We start from the raw sequence: 17,062 nt of genomic DNA, 5'->3' as shown, positions 1-17,062 counted from the left end.
ATCAAAGAGATATTGTTTGATTTGTCATTTCTGTTTCTGGCCTGGACTCTCCTGGGAACAAAACCTTTTTACTGAGTGGCCGGATTCCTTTTTTTTAAAAATAAATATCCACCATTTGTTTCCCCCTAATTACCTGCTTTCCTGTCCACAGAGGAAAGGGCTTCAGGATGGCAGGAGGAAGGAGCTTCACACGCCCCACTTTGTCCGTGAGTCCTCGGTACACCAGCTCCATATACTGCTCCCGGCTGAAAAAGCAGCCTCGAATGGTCATGTTTGCCCCTGAAACCATGTGATCTTGGATCAGCCCCGCCAATGGCTGGCCATCCTACAAATCAAAACAGGTAAGAGAAGGACAAATTAAAAAAAAAAAAACAGAAGCCACATTCTAATTCCTAATCTTGTGCTTCGGAGCTACCCACTAGCAACAGCCCTCCTTACATCCCCATGTTGTCCAGTCATGGCCGCACCTAGCCAGTGCTTGGGCCTCCCATCTTGAGAGCAAACTGCCTCCCAGAGCACGTGACCAGGGCTTCCTGACCTGCTCCCACCTTTGCCTTTTGCCCACTGTTCAATATCAAAAGTGCTTCAAACCCATGCAGGCCCCCTGGCCTTCTCTCCCTAATCCCATCTGCTTCTCGTTAACTTCGGCATATTTCTGGCATTTACGCATAAATTCGGTCTGGCTGCTGTTGGCTGTGTTCTTGTTTTTATATTTTGGTTTTATGCTTTGGTGTTTTTCACACATTTCTGGCCTGGTTCTCCTCTAAATCAGTCACCCATTCAACAAATATTTATGGAGAGCCTACTGTATGCCGAGGCACTGGGTGAGACCAACCTTCAGTCTATTTTAGTGGCTGAAACACAGATCCCTCACAATGAGAAAGAGCTAGACGGTAAACAAAACAAATGACTGGAGAGATACATTATTACAAAGAATTTTAAATGCCTGTGGAGGAAAAGAATGGGATGGGTCATCACATAGACTTGGGATAGGAGGGGATGGGCAGGAATGGTCTCTCTGGGGGCATCGACAGTACTGCAGTTTGGCCTGTGGAGTGACTTGGACTCAGCCAACGCAGAGAGTGGGGGGCTTGGGGAGATGCCGGGAGCCAGTGTGAGGAATCCCGCCCGTGACAAGGTCATGAGGAAGGAAGCTGACATACGCAAGGCGTGCTCAGACTTCAGGGGCCCCTCTGGAAATTCCTAAGCATGTACCCCAACAAAAATTTGCTGGTTTTTGTGCTCTGCTTTTCTACTCTTCTGACATTTTCTGGAAAAAGTCAATTCAGGGCTTTAGTCTTCTGCATTTGAAAGAGTGTTTCAATCCAAAAACCCCTCTGATGGCTTTCTAGCCTGCCTGCAGGACTCATACAGCAGCGCGTGTGATTGTTTGAGGCCTCCTGACCGCAGGAGGCACAGGAAGCTTAAAACATCCTAGGAATGTAGGGGCTTCCGAGGAGTCAAAATCTTTAGAATAGGACTGATTAAAGGTTTCATTTGTTGAGTCAATGCTTGCTGCCAAATTTTCATATCCTTTATTTTTAGATATAGTTGGTATATAGAAAAACAAGTAGTAGACCTGGTATTAGCAACATTAGATCTTTGAGTTAAGTACCTTCTTTGTTATAACCCACTGCACCTTTGTTCTATAGAGATGTAACTTTAATGCTTTAAGGAGATGCAGATTAAAGAAAAACACTTCAGGGGAAACAAAATTAACATTCATTAAGGAAGAGAGCCAAAAAGTGTTGACAAGCCTCTTGGCCAGAAGATAATGTAAATCACCTGAGACCTTCTGTATACAAAATGATGTATAGAAAGAGTCTGGGCTGCGAACGCTACATAATTTTGTGTTACCCATTGATCTCCGTGTTTTATCAAAAGTATAAAAGGCCTTCTGAACAATAAAGGATGGGGACCAGCTTCTCGGACCAGTTTCTGGGACTAGTCTCTCGGCCTGGTTTCTTGGGAATCTGGCTCCCGCCGTGTCTCTCTCTCTCTTTTTCTCTCCCTTTCCCTCCCTCTGCTCTTTACTTTAATTTCAGGCTGAATTTCCATCTGGGGCGCGGAGGCTCGCCAGGTCTACTTACTTGCCCTGGCTGTTAAGACCCGCGCGAAAGGGAGCTTAAGGCAAGGCACCCTTAGATAGTCAAGCGGGTGCTGGTGGCCCAACGTAGATGGTGCAAATTCCTTGTCTGGAATTTTATTGGTCTTCCGCGTAAACCAAGCTATTCAGCCCTCTTCCTCCACTTAATCTTCTTACTATAGTTTCTTAATCTAATCTTATATTAATAAATAAACAAGTCTTTCCACGCCAACGCCGTCCACCCTTCGAATTCCCTGGATCCACCGGGGCTGGACCCTGGCAGGGAGAGGTGCCTTGAGAGAGTCATGGGTGGAGAGGGGGCTTTGATGTACATGACAGCAGAAGGCAAGAATGCCTGATGTCAGTGTCTTCATGATCTTGCATGTAGTCATGGTAGGCTGTTATCCACCAGATGCCAAAACATGGGCTTTTAGAGAGTTTCCTGGTGGTCCAGTGGCTAGGACTTGGCCCTTCCATTGCCATGGTCCCAAGTTCAGTCCCTTGTCAGGGAACTAAGACCCCACAAGAATTGCAATAGGACCAAAAAAACCCCAAAAAACCCAAAGCCAAGGGCTTTTATAACAGCCCCAGTTTGGACGGATACATTCATCTTTTCTGATCCCCAGTCTCCTGAACCCTATCTGCCAGGTCTGCAGTCACGGCAACATAAAGCACACTAAGGTAAAAATAGACGTGCCCACTGATATTTATTACGAAGGCATTTTTGCTAACTTTTCCCTGTTTATAGGAACTAGAGAAAAATCTTGGATCTAAAGATTGTTATCATTTGCTTATTTGTTAAATACTGTCCAATATTATGGCTGTATTGCATAACTAAGGAACTCTCAAGTGCAGCCATGGAGAAGTGCCAGGAATTTAGCCACACTCACTAATTCAAAGGCTAGAAAGGATGCTTGTCAAACAGTCTAAATACCATGGCAATGGGCTTTATGTAAACTCAGAGATAATTATTACCAAGGAGCCAGATAGGTGTTGCAGATGGAAGGCGAGATCAGATGGGGCACGCAGCCCTTGAGTTATGAACACGGACAAAAAATTATACTCTGCAACTTGTTCCAAAGACAAGGTCTCATTTTGCTTAGGGGAAAAACTGAAAACAGTATTAAGCATCTGACTCATTCCACAGCCCTTTGGGGGCTTCCCTGGTGACTCAGTGGTTAAAGAATCTGCCTGCAATGCAGGAGACATGCATTGATCCCTGGGTCGGGAAGATCCTTAGGCAAGGAGATTGCAACCCACTCCAGTATTCTTAACCTGGAAAATCCTATGGACAGAGGAGCCTAGCAGGCTATAGCCCATGAGGTCCCAAAGAGTCAGAAATGACTGAGCTACTAAACAACAACAGTCTTTTGGGGCAGATATAGATTTTGCCTTTTTTTTCCTTTAAAGAACATAATTACAAGTTACAGGATCTAGTCAGTGCCTTCTCTTTCCATCTAGAGTTTTCCATGACTAGAAAATTACCTTAATGGCTAAACTGCTTTCAATGCAATAAGCATGAATTCTAGGGAGGAGTGCTGATTAAAGCAATATACTAAGGGTCTACTTATAATGCTGAATATTCTAAATCTGCTTAGGATCAGAAAGACTCATTCTGGATCAAAAACCCACATAATTGTCAGCTATCCTATTCCACTTAACATCACAGCAAAATGACATTATAATCGATGTCTTTGGTCAGGATTCTTAAGAGAATTAGGGTATTCTGTGTCTTGAATTTTCTAGCTGAGTAAGTCAAAGTCAGGAAAGTATGTCTCAAGCCTTGTTAAAAAAACTTTCCATGAAGCAGTGGCCCTTAATAGATAAAACAAACAGAAGGGAAAAAAGAAAGAATCCACAAAGAAACATGTAAATGAAAAAGTGTAACTGTTTTCTTGGAAAGGAAACAGCTCAAGTTCCCTTCATCTATTTTAAGATGACAACAAGCAACTCTATTAAATACATAAAACTAACAATAAAATGTACTTAAATTGGGTACTATGGTTAGTCAAGGAAAAGAAACCTGAAAAACAGGGAAGCATTGGGACAATGAACAAACAGAAAAGAAAACAATAGGGAAATAGAGATACATCAAGAAAAATTAACAAAAAATGGCTTTCCTGGATTAAGAAAACTGACTCTTGCCATCTCAGGACTTCGCCATCAAACCACGTTTCATTTTTATGCATGTATGTGTGTGTGTGTTAAGTCACTTCAGTCGTGTCCAACTCTTTGTGATCCTAAGGACTGTAGCCCACTAGGCTTCTCTGTCCATGGGATTTCCCAGGCAAGAATACTGGTCTGGGTTGCCATGCCCTCCTTGAGGGGATCTTCCCTACACAGGGATCAATCACACATCTTTTACGTCTCCTGCATTGGCAGGTGGGTTCTTTACCACTAGAGCCACCTGGAAAGCCTTTCATTTTTATAACTATCACCAAAAATAGGATTTCTCCTCTTGGCACTTCCACTAAGGGCTACACAAAATTTATCAAGAATCAAAAGCTCTTTACCGCTGACAAAAGAAGTTGTCTGAAAGTAAAGTGAATTCTCAGGTCATCTCCTAGAATTGTCTTGGTTTGTTTCTTACTTTTTTTTTTCCTGATTTTTCTTTTTTTCAGCTGCACAGGTGGCATGTAGGATCTTAGTTCCCAAACCAGGGATATAACCCTTGCCCCCCGCAGGGGAAGTTCAGAGTCTTAATCGCCAGAACACCAGAAAAGTCCCATTTTTTACTTTTTAAGAAATTAATTCATTGATGAGACTTTACTTTTGTTCTATCTCTGACCCTGTACTGACAGGCGGGTGAGCATGTGATGAGGCGCATCTGGAATTAAACAGGCCAGCCCTTTGCAGGACACGGTGTATGCAATGAAGTCCCCTATTCCATCTTATTCAATGAAAATCAAGCCTACATTGGTCTAGTGAATGCTCAAGTTCACTGGCCTAAGCACTTCAGAGCACCCCAACTCTTCATGAGGCTAATGTCCAGAGGTCACTCTGCCAGCAAAAAAAATGAACCATCTGCTGTTTACTGGTAGTGTCCACCACGGTGAAATGTGACATTCTCTCTAGCAGGCTAGACAACCAGCACAGTCCTGTTAGCCACTTCTTTCCACAGACCCTCACCCAGGCCCAGCCTCGCCTATCAAGGGGGACTAACCACACAGGAGGCTGAGCACACAGGCTTGGCGGGATCAAAGGTGCTGGGTTCAAGTCCCAGCTTCTTCACTGGCTGACAAGTCACTCACCTGTGTTTCCTCACCTGAAAACTACACCTGCCACCTAAGGCTGTGGTGAGGACTAAGCCAGAATGGTGCAGACTGCTCAGAGTGGCGCCTGAGGCACATGGAGTGCTCAGGACAAAGTGGCTTTTATTGCCACCACCATCACAGCTACAACTGACGTAATTTACACGAAAATAGAAAAGGCCAATTTTCAGATTAGTCAATTTTCTTATAATTATTTCTTCTAAACTATTAATTAAAAATTTTTTGTTTTTTAGTTTTTGTTTTTTGGCTGCACCACAAGGCATGCAGGATCTTAGTTCCCCAATCAGAGATCAAACCCATACCTCCTGCAGTAGAAGCTCGAAGTCTTAACCACTGGACCATCAGGGAAACCCCTGTTAGTAAAAATTAATCAAACTATTTCTTATTTCTTGGGGACCTGAGTGGGCCCTTAACCCCTCCTGCTCACGGTCAGCCCCTTCATTAATCAATAGCCAGCCAAGGTGGGCAGAGAAGGGAAAGAAAGTTATAATCAACTAATTGGATCTACAGGAAGCCACACTGGTGTGTCTGGTAGGAAGAGGCTGGAATGCTGGGATACTGGTCACCTGCCTGGTTCTCCAGGTGGGATAGGGGAAGAGAAATTCCCAGGAGGAGAGGTCACTAACTGATGGGGGACAATCTCTAAGCAGCCTCTATGCTTCCTGGGTACAGATGCCTCTGTCTCTTCTGTGGAAGGGTGGCAGGGCCCCTGCCAGGGGAAAGAAGAAAAGCCACAAAGATCTGGGAGCTCCTGGCCCCTCCTCCCCACCCCCTTCCACTCCAGCTCTGTGTCCTTGGACATGTTACACCATTTCTTCACGTGATTGTGGCTGTTAATAGCACCTACTCCAAGGACTGTAGGGAGGAGAAAAGGAGAGGCTTCCAAGGTGCTATGTATGGTGTCTGGCCTTGAAAAAGTGCTTGGAACATGGCAGCCATGGTTCTTTATTGTTTTATTACTACCCCACATTACAACCCAATGAACGGTGTGTAATTTGTGAATCGCCGCGACACAAACAGTTTATAAAAGAAGGGATTCACAGCGGAGATTCCTCATGGGCTGCAGGGAATTTCATCTGGACCCTCAGGATTATGTTAGTCACTCAGTTGTGTCTGACTCTTTGGACTACAGCCCGCCAGGATCCTCTGTTCATGACTTTCCCAGGCAAGAATACTGGACTGAGTTACCACTTCCTTCTCTGGAGGATCTTCCTGACCCAGGGATCAAACCCTGCGGGTTAAGTTGTCTCTTAAAACCCTCCTTATCTTAAAGGATCAAAGTCATCTGTGGACCGTGGGGATCCTCATAGGTGGGATGCTAAGGCTTGCCAGAGGCTGATACATTGTAGAATCCAAACAGGCTGGAAGACAAGACCTAAGATGCAGGTACTGAACTCAGCTTCCTGGGATGATCGTTACAACTTCTCTCCTGACATCTTAAGAGGCAGCAAGAGAGAAACCTCCTATCTCTAAGCAACTAGGGGGCTGAAGACCCCACCCGGAAGAATCCAAGACCCTCTGCTCCATATGCCCCTGCTTAACAGACCCTGCTGACTCCAGAAGCTGCCTGGGGCCTGGACCTGAACTGCCAAGTTGGAAGCTGGTGATGATCATGGAATGGCCTCAAGGTCAGACCTACCTTGGGAACAAGGTACTGCTGATCGGTGCAGGCCAGGACGTAGGCCTCGGCCCGGCCCAGTTCACTCTGGGGGAAGTGGGCGTTCATCTCATCTCCATCGAAGTCGGCGTTGTAGGCCTTGCAGTTGGCATAGTGGAGCCGCAGGACTTTCTCCTCAGGGAGGACGCGGGCGCGATGCGCCTGGATGGAGGGCCTGTGCAGGGTGGGCTGCCGGTTCAGGAGGAGAATGTCCCCGTTCTTCACATGCCGGCACACCTGTGGGCAGAGCAGCGGAAGGGCTGAGCAGTGGCCACTCTGGCACCACTGCTACAATGCCAAGGGCTCACCTCGCCCTGGGCTGAGTGTGGCTTCTGTCTGTCTCATGTTTTACTCAATAAAAGGGGAACTTTCAGTCCAGTCTGAAACCCTAGAAATCTATGAGAAATAACTACTAAGCCCTAAGGGTCTCAGTGTGTATGCGTGCTCAGTTACTAAGTCATGTCCAACCCTTTTGTGACCCCATAGACTGTAACCTGCCAGGCTCCTCTGTCCATTGGATTTTCCAGGCAAGAATACTGGAGTGGGTTGCATTTCCTTCTCGAGGGGATCTTCCCAGGGACCAAACCCAGGTCTCTTGGCAATGGCCGGCAGATTCTTTACTACTGAGCCATCCGGGAATCCCAAAATGCCACTTTGCAGAGGAAACAGGCCCCTACTACCAAATCCAAATTCAAGAACCAGGAATGGTTAGGGTTCGAACTGGCATGGTTAGGGTTCTTTAGTTTACGAGACAGACGCCTTAAGGTTTTCTGAGAAATAGTTGCTAACCTAGCAAAGTCCTGTCCTAGCTCTGGGCTCAGACTATTGCTGTTGTTTAGGTGCTAAGCCATGTCCAACTCTTCGTGACCCCATGGACGATAGCCCGCCTGTCTCCTCTGTCCACGGAATTCTCTAGGCAAGAATATTGGAGTGGGTTGCCATTTCCTCCTCCAGCGGAGGGATAAGTCAATGATGCCACAGGCCCCTGTCCAGTAATGTCTGTCTTCTTCAGACAGGCACAACCTTTCTGGAGTTTGAATTCCCCTGAGAATTAACCTGAAAATAGAAATGGACACATCCTAAGACAGCAGGTCTACACATAACCATAAAACTCCTGTGCTTGAAAGGGTTTGGCAGACCTCTAGAATCCCCACTGTAGCCACATCTGAGTATGTTAGTCCAAATGTGAATTCCACGTTTCAGAAATACTTGCCCAACCTCATCCTTCAGAGCCAGGACTGAAACTCAGGGTTCTTGATTCCCAGTTCAATGCTCCCGGAAAATATTTTATGGCACTTAAAAATTAATAACAAGTTTAAACTGCCATGGTCTTTTGGGAAAGCAATTTCACAGCAGATTTTAGAACATTAAAAACTCATTTACCTTGGGCTTTCAGAACGAAAACGGTGCCAATGCAAGGTTCTATGAATGATGTTTATGCACCCGTGTTAACAGTGGCAAAAACTGGGAAAAACCTGGCTGCCCCAAAGAAGGGGCATCAGTGGATAAATCATAGTATGTACTATGGAATATTATGTAACGATGAAAAAGGACTTGGTGAAGGGGCACCCAGGCCATGGAACATGCAGGATCTTAGTTCCCCAACCAGGGATTGAACCCAGGTCCCCAGAAGCGGAAGCTGAGTCAATATGGACTGCCAGGGATCCTTTAAAAAGGATGACTTAAATGTATAACAGTCTTGAAAAACTGACAAAAATGTATTTCAGTAAAAGAAAAACCATCCAGGTGTATTAGTGTCAGTCGCTCAGTCATGTCTGACTCTTTGTGACCCATGGACAGTAGCACACAGGCTTCTCTGTTCATGGAGTTCTCCAGGCAAGAATACTGGAGTGGGCAGCCATTCCCTTCTCCAGGATCTTCCTAGCCTAGGGATCAAACCCAGGTATCCTGCATCGCAGGCAGATTTTTTTATCGTCTGAGCCACCAGAGAAGGCCATCTAAGGTGACAGGATGAGGTGATTTTAAACCCAATCCAACTCTACGTGTTTATACGCACAAGGACAAAGGTATTTAGATCCTTACTGAGCTGCTGTGTGGTATCCTCCGGGCAGGGGGACATGGAAGAAGAGAAAGATCACCACCTCGACCTTTACATGTCTTAGTGCTATTCATGTTACAACAAGTGTGTGCAACTTTTAGAAAATTTTTAAAGATCTTCAACAATTTCTAAAGAAAGCACGAAAAACTGCACAGGTGATATGCTTACCAGAAGAGAATGAAAACCACAGTAATTTTACTCTTCAAAGATAACCACTGTTCACACTTTCTTGCTCTTTAACAATATCAATATGCCACTGGTCATGTCCTCCTGACAGGACACCTCCTCCCACAAAGCTGATTTTAAAGGCCTTTCATCTTTGTTGTTGTTCAGTCACTAAGTTGTGTGAAACCCTTTTGAGACCCCATGGACTGCCGCATGCCAGCCTTCCCTGCCCTTCACCACTTCCCAGAGTTTGCCCAAACTCATGTCCATTGAGTCGGTGATGCCATCCAATCATCTCACCCTCTGTCGTCCCCTTCTCCTGCCCTCAATCTTTCCTAGCATCAGGGTCTTTTCCAATGAGTTGGCTCTTTGTATCAGGTGGCCAAAGCATTGGAGCTTCAGCATAATTAACTACTGGACTTCCTAAATGATGCACAGAGATGCTATTTTAAAAAACAAATACATGGGAATTCCCTGGGGTCCAGTGGTTAAAAATCTGTGCTCTCACCACCAAGGGCCTGTGTTCAATCCCTGGTTGGGGAACTAAGATCCCACAAACCACTCAGTGTGGCCAAAAATATAAAACAAACAAAAAACCAACAAATGCATGAGGCAACTGCTACCCCAATCATTCCGCATGCTGCCTTCAACAGCCCAGAGGAATGATGGAGACTTAGTGAGTGCTCCTCCCACCCCAAGTCTTCCCTAAATTACTCGGCAGGTAATAGGATGGAAGAAACAAATTACTCAGAGTCTATTTCTTCTCATGTCCTCCACATTATGAAGCTGGATCAGAGAGCTGGTTACAGAGAGAGGCCAAAGGTTAACAAGAGATGCACCCACCAGCCTCCCCTCATTCCTGCTCAGCTGGGCTGAAAGTTTCCTCCAACTCAGGGAAGCAGGGAGCAAACCCCTCAAATTCTAAAAGGCAGTCCTAAAAGCAGCGAGAAAGAACTCGGTCTTTCTGCTCCCCGAGGAATCCAAACCCATCCTTCTCCTGCCCCTACATCCATGTTTCCAAGGAGACCTGGATTCTGAGGATTCCCATGAGTGTCTGCCCAGGGCACGTCATGGAGCCTGAGCTGACTTTGAAGGTCTATTTCTTTAGCTTCTCAAGGGAGGAACTGCCCAGACCTGTGGCTCAGGCCCCAAAGCCCAGGCTGGGCCTCAGAACGGAGTCTCACAAATTCGAGACATCCTCCGGCATAAGCAAACCCCACAGCTGGGAGGGCTCGCAGGCCCATCTGGCAGCCTCCAGCCAATCCAAACAGGAGCCCTGGAGCACAGAGTGCTCCCCTTGCCAATCCAAACCAGAGGCCCTTCCTTTCTCTTGTCTCTAAATAAATACCATAGTGAAAATTAGCGTGCTCCAGTGCCCGGGTCAGAGTTCTCAGAAGCAGAGCCAGAGCCAAAGAGCTGCTCTCGGGGCTGACTGCTGGGCCGGGAAATGAGGCTTGGCCAACTCGGCCACTTCCTCCTCCATTTACAGGGGCCAGCGGAAGGGGCAGAGACTTCACTCCTCCCTCTTCTCATCGAACCTGTGGTCTTGTCCTGACCTGGATCTCTCCCTCCAGTCACGTAACCCAGCCCTTTGGCCTAGTTCTTATCTATATGGAAGGTGTTCAGCAAGAAAACTACTTTACAAATTACCAGTAGGCTGTGAATGCACACATACTTGACTATGTGTATAAACGTGACATATAACATCACTGAGGTTTTGGAAACTAAAAAAGAATCATTCTTAGTCCCCAGGTCCTGATACGTGCATGCATGCTCAGTCACCACTGTCCTGTCTGACTCTTTGTGACCCCATGGACTGTAGCCCACCAGGCTCCTCTGTTCATGGGATTCTCAAGAATACTGGAGTGGGTTGCCATGCCCTCCCTCCGGGGGATCTTTCTGTTCCAGGAATCGAACCTGCATCTCTTACATTTCCTGCATTGGCAGGCGCCTTCTTTACCACTAGCGCCACCTGGGAAGCCCAAGATCCTGATATAAGGAACACTTGTTTCAAAAGGTCCCTTCCTGTCTTTGCCCTGGGAGGGCCACATCCTCAGCTCAGTCCATGGAGCCTCCTGCACCTCAACGTGGACCCATCCAGTCCACAGGGTGCTGGGGAGAGTGGAGGGTCTAATACCCCGCCCTTGTCCTCAGAGGTTTAGGACTTGAAGTGGAATAGGTGGGGGCCCGTGGAGTGACCCCACAAGGCAACGAGGATGGGAGGTGAGGTGGGACACGCAGGGAGGGGGATCCCACGCAAGTGTGAAAGTGGCAAACTGCACACCATCTGTTTTTATAATTAGAGTTTTTTTGGAACACAGCCCAAACCAATGGCTTTGTACTGCCCTGGTGGGCTTCCACAGTTCATGCTAGAAAAGTGGAGCTGAGTTGCTGCAACACAGACCATGTGGCTGACAAAGCCTAAGATGTTTACTCTCAGGTTCCCAGGTGGCTCAGTGGTAAAGTGGGTTCAGTCTCCGGATTGGGAAGATCCCCTGGAGGAGGGCATGGCAACTCACTCCAGTATTCTTGCCTACAAAATTTCACGAACAGAGAGAGGAGCCTGGCAGCTACAGTCCAGGGGGTCGCGAAGAGTCAAACACAAATGGGCAACTGAGCACACACACGCACCTTGGCTGAAAACGTGTGCAGGCTCCTCCCTGGAGGAATGAGGGCCTTGCTGAGGTACAGAGCGGAGATGGCTGGGGAGTCTGGGGAGGACACAGTGTTCCCAGCATGTACGGCAAGTTCAAGGACTGAAGGGGAAGTCTGGACAGGATGCTGGGGCTAGGGGAGAAAGCAGAGATGGTATGCTGATGTGAAGTTCAGCTGGAAGACAGATAAGGCCAACTTCCCTTATTTCCCTGCAGCTCAGAACTCATCTGCATCCCCTCTCGTAAGCTGCTCAGCGAGTGCAGTGAGGCCAACCTGCCCTCTCTGAAGCCAACTTCCAACCCCACAGATGTAAAGGGCCACATGAAGGAAGGGTCCCTGTGTATCTGCCTCATCATCACATCCCAATAACGTCAGGAACCTCACCATCCTTCTACTTTTGCTCTAGTTGGAGATGACAAAGGTTCTGGGGCCCAACTCCTCCCACTTCATCCAAACGACTCTCCTGCATCACAGGTGGTCTCTGTCTGGGCAAATCTGATGCATCTTCCTTTCTCCCTCTCCTTAAACTTCATAGTTAATTCCACAAACACCTCCTATGTGCCTCGGGAAGATGCCAAGGTACTCTGGGGCTGGTCTTGACTAGAGGTGGGGGACGGATGCTGGCATTGAGAGCAAGCCCGGCTGGCCACCCTCCCTCAGCGTCCTCCCCACCTGCTTCATACTCTCATGGGTCCCCCCACTTTTTGTCTCTGCTACTTTGTGCTCAAAGAGCTCAACTCTCTGCCAAATTCATTTTCTTTTTTTTGGCCATACATGTAACTTGTCAGATCTTAAGTTTCCCAACCAGGGATCAAACCTGTGCCCTCTGCAGTGGAAGCGTGGAGTCTCAACCACTGGACCACCAGGGAAGTCCTGATAATTTCATTTCTTAACCCTAACTGAGGGCCCACACTTCTACCTTTTACGTGAGATAGGCCCTTAGGTTCTCCACCATCACCTCAGTTCAGAGGGGCCCAGACGCACCTCCTTCCAGAGGGTTCCATCTTCCTGGAAACCATGGCTTCCTTCTCATCTTCTCTCTTCTACAGCCCTGACACCCAGCCTACCCCCAACCTCATCCTCTCCCTTGGAAACATACCCTCCTTTCACCCTGGGGTCCCCTGCAGCCCCCAGGCTGGTCCTCAATCATCTTCTGACGACTCCAAACACGCCCTGCACGCTCACCCCACCTCCTTTCTTCTCCAGCATCATGTGCGTTCAGTCACCACCCTCCGTCACTGTCCCCTTCACACCACTCAACAGTGGTGAAACACTTATGGACTCATTCCCTGGGGGTGCCCCCACCAGGCTGTCCACCCTAGGGCAATAAGAGCTTGTCCATGGTGCCTGACAAAGTGCAACACAGCTTGCAGTGGGCCCTGCCACCACCTGACCCCACTCTGCTCTCCGCTCTCAATTTTTCTCTCAAAGTGTCCTACTGTCTCACATGCTTGACTTAATAGCATGGAAGTTATCTTGTGGTTGTCTTGTTTCACTATATGTTAAGAAAAACACACCTTTATTTCTCTTGCATCTTTCACATAGCTCCAAGCAAAACATGGGGCTCTTAAGAATGGCAGAATAGGGGCTTCCCCGGTGGCTCAGTGGTAAAGAATCCAGCTGCCAAGCAGGAGATGAGGGTTCAGTCCCTGTCCAGAAGATTCAACATGCCACAGAGCAACAAAGTCTACGGGCCACAACCACTGGGCATGCGCTCTAGAGCCGGTGCTCTGCAACAAGAGAAGCCACCACAAGAAGAAGCTGTGCACCACAACCAGAGAGCAGCCCACACTTGCCGCAACTAGAGGAAAGCCCATGCAGCAACAGAGACCCAACACACTCAAACCCAAATAAAATTATTAAAAGAATAAAATTAAAATGGCAGGGTAAGTCTGCAAACCTGAACACAAACGTCACTTAACGCATAAGAAAAGAACAAACAGGTGGGTGGACCTGTCTGCCTCTGGCTGACAAAACAGAAGACGCAAGGCCTGTTAACCACTGGACCTCGGGACAATGGTGAGATGGGGAGAAAGCAAGGGGACAGGCCTCGGTGAAGAGCAGTGCTCACCGAGACAAGGCTTCCTCTCCCTCTCTGTCCTCCAACCAAAGCTCCTTCAAGCTTCAACAGTCCTCTGCAGAGCTCAAACCCACCAAAAAGAAAACCTAGAGGGCAAGGGGAAGCCCAACAAACATGTAGACGGGTGAGGACGATGCACTCCATCACTCCCTGACTTGGGCAGTCACCATAAATTAACCCCAAATCCGTTTCACTCCAACAATTTCTGCCACTCTTGCCTGGTTCCGTGTTGTTTGCTATACCCCTCCCAGCTGGAATGGTTGTTACCTGACACAGACACAAGTGATATCATCCACTCATACGCCCTCAGCAGACATTGCTGATCGATCTTGTACTCTTTCCGTGGGAGCCCAGAGAAAGCCTGGAGATCCCTTAACACAGTGCTACAGGTGAGACCTAGCAATCTCCAGAAAGTGAAGCATCAGCTGAAACCATCAGTTTTCACAGACACAGAATGTTTCCTTCCTAGGGCAGCTCTCAAACTTCAGCATGCAGAGGAACCCTCCATAGACCTTATTAACACACAGATTCCTGTGTCATTTCCAGAGAGTCTCATTCAGGGCGGGGAAGGGGTAAAAAGGGAGGCAAAGGTGCATTTCCCACTGGCTGCAGGAATGCTGCTGCCGAGGGCCACCTGTGAGCAGCCCTGTTTAAGGGCAGCAGATCACAGTGGAGTTATAATGAAAGGGCATTTTTCCAGGCCTGGTGTGTAACCAGAATTGTGCTGCCTGCATGCGATGATCAAGCGAAGTTTCATTCATGGTGCTGAGGCCCTAGGGAACACACACAGGTGGGGTCAGCCCCTTGTGGGGTGCGGCGGGTAGGGGTGGGGTGCGGGGGGTAGGGGTGGGGTCGGGGGAGCAGGAACAGTTCTCACAGCCCTCCTGCACTGGCACCACAGCTGAAATCACGCGGGAGCCCAAAACGAGCAGCCTAACCCCTGACCAAATATGCCCGTTACTCACAATTTTTGTCCCCTGGGGCTTAGGGGCCCCTGTAGCTGGTGTCAGGAGCTGTTTGGCCACGGCCTCCCGCTGCGTGAGGTCTGAGGAGCTCAGGGCTGTGCGACTGCCATCCTCATTGATGACCATGGAGGCTCCGGGGTGCACGTTGGGGCCATTGATGACGGCCTGCCTCAGTTCCTGCACGTTCCAGGGGGTGACTGGTTGAGGGTAGGTCAGCTTTGTGGCAAACACCTGGAAACAAGGAGGGGATATGAAAATTCAGAGTGGGCAGAGAAAGGTCAGAAGGACCCCAGTGTGACTCAATAGGCTGTGTGATTTTTCCCCTAAGATGCAGACGTGCTCCCTGAGCCAAGAAGGTCCTTCAGCCAAACAAGCAACATTTCCCTGTCTTTTCCACAATCATTTTTCCAGACTTGTTTCCTCCAAGGAAGAGAGCAGGTCTCCTCTTCTAGCAGAGTAATCTGCCCCAAAACAGTTATCTGAGGATAGTAATTTATGCAGCAGAATTTTTTTTAACCTATTTTAAAATTTTATCATTTCCTAGTCTGCCAATAAATTCGAGGTCCCAAATGATGGAATATAGCCTGGAACATGAGCTTTAGACAACTGGTGAATACCTGCTCTCAAGTATCACCCTCCTCCACCTATAATTCCCCTCCCCTCACCCCCAGCAGTCATCACTGATTGATGGTGGACTGAGCCCAGACATGGCATCTTAATCTCTTTATTTGGCCTGAGATAAACCTGATTCGGTCCCCCGATTCATGAGAAAATGGCAGTGATCCATTTGACACGCCAGGCCTGCACCACACTCCAAGAAAAACGAGTGCCCTGGTTAAGTGAGTTCTGAGCTACTGAATATTAAAACCCTTTGGTGCTTCAAAAGGCATATCCCTATGTTAGAGATTCTTGAAAAGTCCCATGGAAAGGAACTCGCTGAACACTGGCCAGCCTGTGTGAATGGCACTCCCACCCCAACCCCCGCCACCCTGCCCGGTGCTCCCTGCCCTCTGGCCCTCTCCACCTCTTGCCGACGCACTGACCACTGCCTGACAGAGTATTTACGTACGGACTGTGCTCAACTTAGGATTTTTCGGACTTTGTAACGGTATGAAAGTAACACGTATTTGGTAGAAATCATGCTCCCCATTTTGAATTCTGGTCTTTCTCTGGGCTTGTGAAACATGGTGTGATATTCTTGTGAGGGTGCGCAGGGGCAGTAAGCCTCAGCTGCTGGCTGTCGGCCCTGGGATCATAAATATCCCATACACTTAGAGCCATCCTGTTGTTCATTTTCAGGACAGTGTTCAATAACTTCTATGAGACATTCAACACTATTACAAAATCAGCTTTGCACTGGATGATTTTGCCCAACGGTAGGCTAACATAAGCGTCCTGAGCAGGTTTAAGGTGGGTTAGACTAAGCTATGCTGTTCAGTAGGTTAGGTCCATTAAATGCACTTTTGACATGTGGCATTTTTAATTTACCACCACATCATCATAAGTCGAGGAATACCCTTACTTGTGTTATCTGTTTATGTGTCTCCACCACTGGAATATAAGCTTCACAGGGACACACTAGTCTTGTCTGGTTCATGACTGGGTCTCTAGCTTATCCCCCAGCCTTCACCTCCCCTGCTTCTGTAACACCTGTCCACAGTGCTCAATGGGAAGGGTGTGCACAGGAGATCAAGAGGCAGTTTCACACACTCTGCTCCTGAAAACCATCCTGTGAGCAACAGGCCACCACGGCCCTAGGCTTAGGGCAGGCCTGGAGGTGGGCAGAGGGGGAACTTCAGAGTCCCTCCAGTACCAAATGAACCCAGATCCAAGAAAGAGAAGACCGCTGGAGGTGGAAAGAGGAGCAACACTAAAGGTCTCTCCTGAAGCTGGGGACCCTGGAAGCACCATGAGCCTAAAGCCAACAGAGGTCCCTGTCCTCCTCTGTCCAAAGAAAGCAATGAACAGGTCACAGGCTCCTCCTCCCAGGGCCTCGGACTCAGGAATGTCACCACTGGGCTTCCCCGTGCTTTTCCCTGCCACCTGACCCAGCTTCCGGATGCAGAGACCCCTGGTACCCAGGAATGGGTGTTCTCTGACTCTTGTCCCCTCACACAAAAGCC

General features: G+C 48.1%; 1 protein-coding gene across 1 annotated transcript in view; it reads right to left on the bottom strand.

The window, feature by feature from the left end:
* The window catches only part of POLR1A (RNA polymerase I subunit A), an 86,477-nt gene that overhangs the window by 44,184 nt on the left and 25,231 nt on the right, over positions 1-17,062 (bottom strand). The window contains 3 exon segments of the mRNA XM_018055368.1: positions 134-325; positions 6,998-7,252; positions 14,940-15,170. Of these exon segments, the coding sequence (XP_017910857.1) occupies positions 134-325; positions 6,998-7,252; positions 14,940-15,170 (678 nt within the window).

This window comes from Capra hircus, chromosome 11 (assembly GCF_001704415.2).
Source record: "Capra hircus breed San Clemente chromosome 11, ASM170441v1, whole genome shotgun sequence".
Taxonomy (NCBI): Eukaryota; Metazoa; Chordata; class Mammalia; order Artiodactyla; family Bovidae; genus Capra; species Capra hircus.
Note: the sequence above shows the minus strand (reverse complement) of the source record. Positions and strands in the feature narration are given on the sequence as shown.